The sequence below is a fragment of the Trachurus trachurus genome (assembly GCF_905171665.1).
Source record: "Trachurus trachurus genome assembly, chromosome: 7".
NCBI classification, from domain to species: Eukaryota; Metazoa; Chordata; class Actinopteri; order Carangiformes; family Carangidae; genus Trachurus; species Trachurus trachurus.
In genome coordinates this window covers 29,480,792-29,484,957 of record NC_139901.1, presented here as the reverse complement: position 1 = coordinate 29,484,957, position 4,166 = coordinate 29,480,792, and the positions used below count along the sequence as shown (strand labels likewise).

At 47.3% G+C, this 4,166-nt stretch overlaps 1 protein-coding gene across 1 annotated transcript; it reads right to left on the bottom strand.

Moving 5' to 3' along the window:
• Window positions 1–337: 337 nt before the first annotated feature.
• Window positions 338–3,952, bottom strand: emilin3a (elastin microfibril interfacer 3a; the record flags this gene model as incomplete). Its single annotated transcript, XM_083976231.1, has 4 exons — window positions 338–2,286; window positions 2,833–3,428; window positions 3,556–3,675; window positions 3,801–3,952. The coding sequence occupies 4 exons, from the start codon at window positions 3,950–3,952 to the stop codon at window positions 338–340; spliced, it is 2,817 nt and encodes a 938-aa protein (XP_083832357.1).
• Window positions 3,953–4,166: the final 214 nt, after the last annotated feature.

Below are 4,166 nucleotides of genomic sequence, written 5' to 3'. Positions count from 1 at the left end.
ATCTGCATGGAAACAGTAAACTGAGGCAGGTGTAGTTCGCTGTTGTTTTCCTCAATCGCTGTGGCTCTAAAGAAGGGTCCATTGAAACAAACAGTTCATCTTAGCACCTTCATGATACAATTTCACACTTCTGTGTCATGAGTGCAGTTGGAATTAGCTGCCATTTTTGTTTTCACTGCATACCATTAACATTAACTAAATCCATACATAGTTCAGTGCAGGTTCAAAACCTTTGTATTTTACAATTCAAATAATCAGACGGGTTTTTAGTGGACCCTCACTACACCTGCAGCATTCTTATCCTTTCTCATTCAAAATGGTCCGTGTGTGCACTGAACTAATTCAAAATGAAGGTGTCCCCTCTGTTTGGTTCGGCCTCCAGCTCTACACTTTGTTGTGTTGGCTCTGCTTTGGGAGTGCAGTTTCTGAGTTCGCCCCTCAGCTCAGTCAGCTGCTGAGCGTGGCTAGAGAGAGTCCCGTTCACTTGCAGGAGAAGCCCATTCGACTGTCTCTCGAGCTCCTCCCTGATTCTCTCCAGGTCGTCCGCCAAGTAGTTCAGGCCCTTGCACTGATCCTCCACGGTGGCAACACGTCCACCGACCTCAGTTACCTCTTTCTGAACCCCCATGGCGGTGCTCCGGCAGCCACGGACCTCCTCTGCTAGCCGCCTCTTCATCTCGTGCAGCTCGCTCTTAACTCGGCTGAGTCTGCGCTCACCTGCCCCAAGCATGGAGGCCTGATGTCCAACCAGCTGGACCACGCCCTTTATCTGCTTGGCGAGACGGACCTCCCTCTCGTGCCAGGAGCTGTTGGCTTGATCCACCTGGTGGACGACTGTTCCCAGGGAGTCCCGGAGGCCTCTCAGCGTGTGGTTAACTGAGCGGACATTAAACTTGAGGATTGTGAGCTCTCCCTGGATCGGAGTATCTCCTCCTTGTTCTTGCTGATCCCTGAAGGTCAGACGCCTCAGGATGTTCTGTAGCGTAACATTCAGGGTATTTAAACGGTCGCCTTGCACGTCCAGTACTTGATTTATTTTCTGCTCCTCTGCAAGGTTAGCGTTTGTTGCGGCGGAGTCTCCCTGGATGGCAGACGGGTTTTGAGGTGGTGATGAACAGGAAGTAGAGCAGAGAATCTCAAGGCTGCTCAGGTGCTTCTTCACTCTGTCCACATCCACCTCCAGTCGTCCTCGCAGGGACTCTAGTTCTGTCTCCAGAGTGGGAACGGCGTGACCCTCTAGCAGAGCTGGGGCAGTGGCGTTACCCAGCTCCTCCAAAGCCATCAGTAAACGGCCCTCCAGAGCCATCAGCTTGCCCTCCATTCTGGCCTCCAGGCCCTGTCCTGTCTCGGCTCTGTCTGGGACGGCCCTCCGCCTTCCAGGGTCATCACTTTTAATCTGTCCGGTCAGATTGAGTTTGGTCTCAACATACCCCAGACGTCCCTCCAGCATTCCTTCGATGTGGTCCTTGTGTCCGCCCAGCTCCACCCTCAGGTGCCCCTGGGACTGGTTGAGACCTGCCACTGATGTCTCCAGCAGCTTCACCCTTTCAACCAATCCACTCACTCTGTCACTACAGTTTTCTGAAGCCTTTAAACCGTGGATCTGCGTCTGGAGGTTTCTTAGCTCTGTTCTCAAATCTGTGGTACTTTCCACCAGAGCATCTTCCATCTGTTCTTGCCTCTCACCTTGCTCCCTCTGGCACTGACGACGCACATCGCCAGCCTTCTCGTCGCAGCGGCTCTCTGCACTCTCCACACGCTTCTCAAACCCACCAAGGATTTCTGTCCTGGCTACATTGAGCTTGGCATCCATCAGCTTCTCCATATCAACCTGGGCGTTGCCATCTGAGTCTGGCACCACTCCAAGTCCATTTGACATCTTCGTAAGTTCTCCTTCATGTCCCATCACGGTTGCTTTGAGTTCCTGCAGCTCTATTGTCTTGGCTTGTAGCTCTGTCCTGAGCTCCTCTACCTTTCCATTCAGTTCTGTAAGTCCTGGAAACACATGACTGCCATCTAGACCCTCCGTCTCAAGGTGGTCCCCAGGAATCTCACCAAACCCTACGCTGGATGGACCTGACACTACGGCCGGAGCAGGAACAGGGCCAGGGGCGGCAGAGAGCAGAGCCGACAGCATCCTGTTGGCATCCTCTCTCAGAGAGGCTCGTAGACTTTCCTCCAGTCCATTCACTGTTCCCCTCAGGGTCTCCAGACCCAGGTTTAGACGTCGAACATCCTCTTCCATTCGATAAATTCGCTCCTCTGTCTCGGTGTCTAGGGCCTGACCTAAGGAGAGAAAGGAAAGCTATTAAGACTGGAACAAACATACGCTTAAGTGATTTGTTGTGATTACAGTTTGAATCTGATTGAAAAAGATTTATAAGTCAAACTTTCAATCTTGTATTTCCATTGTTTAATGAAAATATGCATGAAGATGACCAGTTTAATCTCCTATACAGGTGCATCTCATAAATTAGAATATCATGGAAAAATCAGTAATTCAATGTAAAAAGTAAAACTAATACATTTTATAGATCCATTACACATAGAATAAGACATTTCAAGTCTTTATTTAATTTCTTTAATGAAGACCTAAAATTCAGTATCTCAAAAAATTTGAATATTACAAAAGACCAATTAACAAATGCATATGGTGTTGGCCTTCTGAAAGGTATGTCCATCTACGTATATGCACTCAATACTTGGTTGAGGCTATTTGACTGTTGAACTACTGGAATTTGACTTTTCCATGATATTATAATTTATTTAGATACATCTGTACACTAAACAGTTAATTATTGAATTAGGATGCAGTCTGGAATAGGGACACACCTGCAGTCTCACCCTCAGGCTGCTCACCACCAGAGGATGGGGGAGGGATTTCCTCTGGTATATGTTCCTCAGGTCCTTGGCTGAGCCCATGCTCATGTCCAATTTCATGTTCATGTTCATGCTCATGTTCTTGAACATGCTCTGTGTGATGTGGCTCCTGGTGCACTTGCATCGGCTCTGGTTCTGGCTCTGGCTCCGGCTGCGGTGGATAGGGCTCGAATGAGGTGTCTGGGTAGGAGGAGGAACTCGGAGGCCCAAAGTGACGCATGGGGAAAGAGTGAAAACTGCCAGTGGGCGGTCCTTTGGGTTGACTCCATGGGTTGGCTTTCACAGCGGTGTTAATAGGTGGGCCCTTAAACATGGGACCCTTGAACATGGGGCCTTTGTTGTACTGCGGGCCCTTGAACTGTGGCCCCTTAAACTGTGGCCCTTTCATTGGCGGGCCCTTGAATGGTGGCATCATTTTCATGGGGTGTTGGTAAACAGGAGGACCCTCCATACAGCCATAACCAGAGTAACCTGGACAACAGCGCCACTCCAGCTCTGTGACAGTCTTATGTGCCACTTTGTACAGTGGTTTGTACATCAGACGATACCTGAGGGGAATAACCAACTATTAGTTTATAATGTTTGGTCACAAGTTTCATTTTTCTCTTCAGGATGAGGCAGATAAAAAAAAACACACATTTTAGCATAAAGTAATAAAATATTTTGTTTACTCACATCAGAGTTGGACACTTTTGGCCCCAGGAACACTTGTTGTATTCAGCCTTTACATAGGGTGCTGACCCATCCTGCACAGTGTAGGGAACTGTCTTTTCAGTGACATAAGCACAGTGGTTCCTATAAGACAGAAGATAAAAAAAATGAGGTAAGTCTAGTTGGCTGAAAAAAATAAATAGTACAATGTAATTTAATATTTTAGATGATGAAGACTTGATCAAGACAAGGACAAAGAGAGAACTTACTTGTGTCTGCTGGTGGGTTTCCCTTGGTCATGATGTTGGCTCAGCCCAGCCTTATACTGGTTAAATTGGAATGGTCTGTAGAATTTGGTTTCGACCATTGACAAAAATAGAGTCAGCAAGACAAAATGACTTACAGCCATTGCAAAATGCATCCTTGAATATCCCCGTGTTATATCAAAAAGCTCAGTGAAAAGAGTCCTCCAGCTGATCTCACAGGAGAAAAATATTCTTCCCTTTAAGGGCAAGCAGGAGCCTAAGTAATCCACTCCACTCACTTTATATGGAAATTACTGAATTGACAGTCTTCTGACAAAACAAGATGTCTCAATATGCAGAGGCTCTGAAAAAAGGCTGAAAAATTGATAT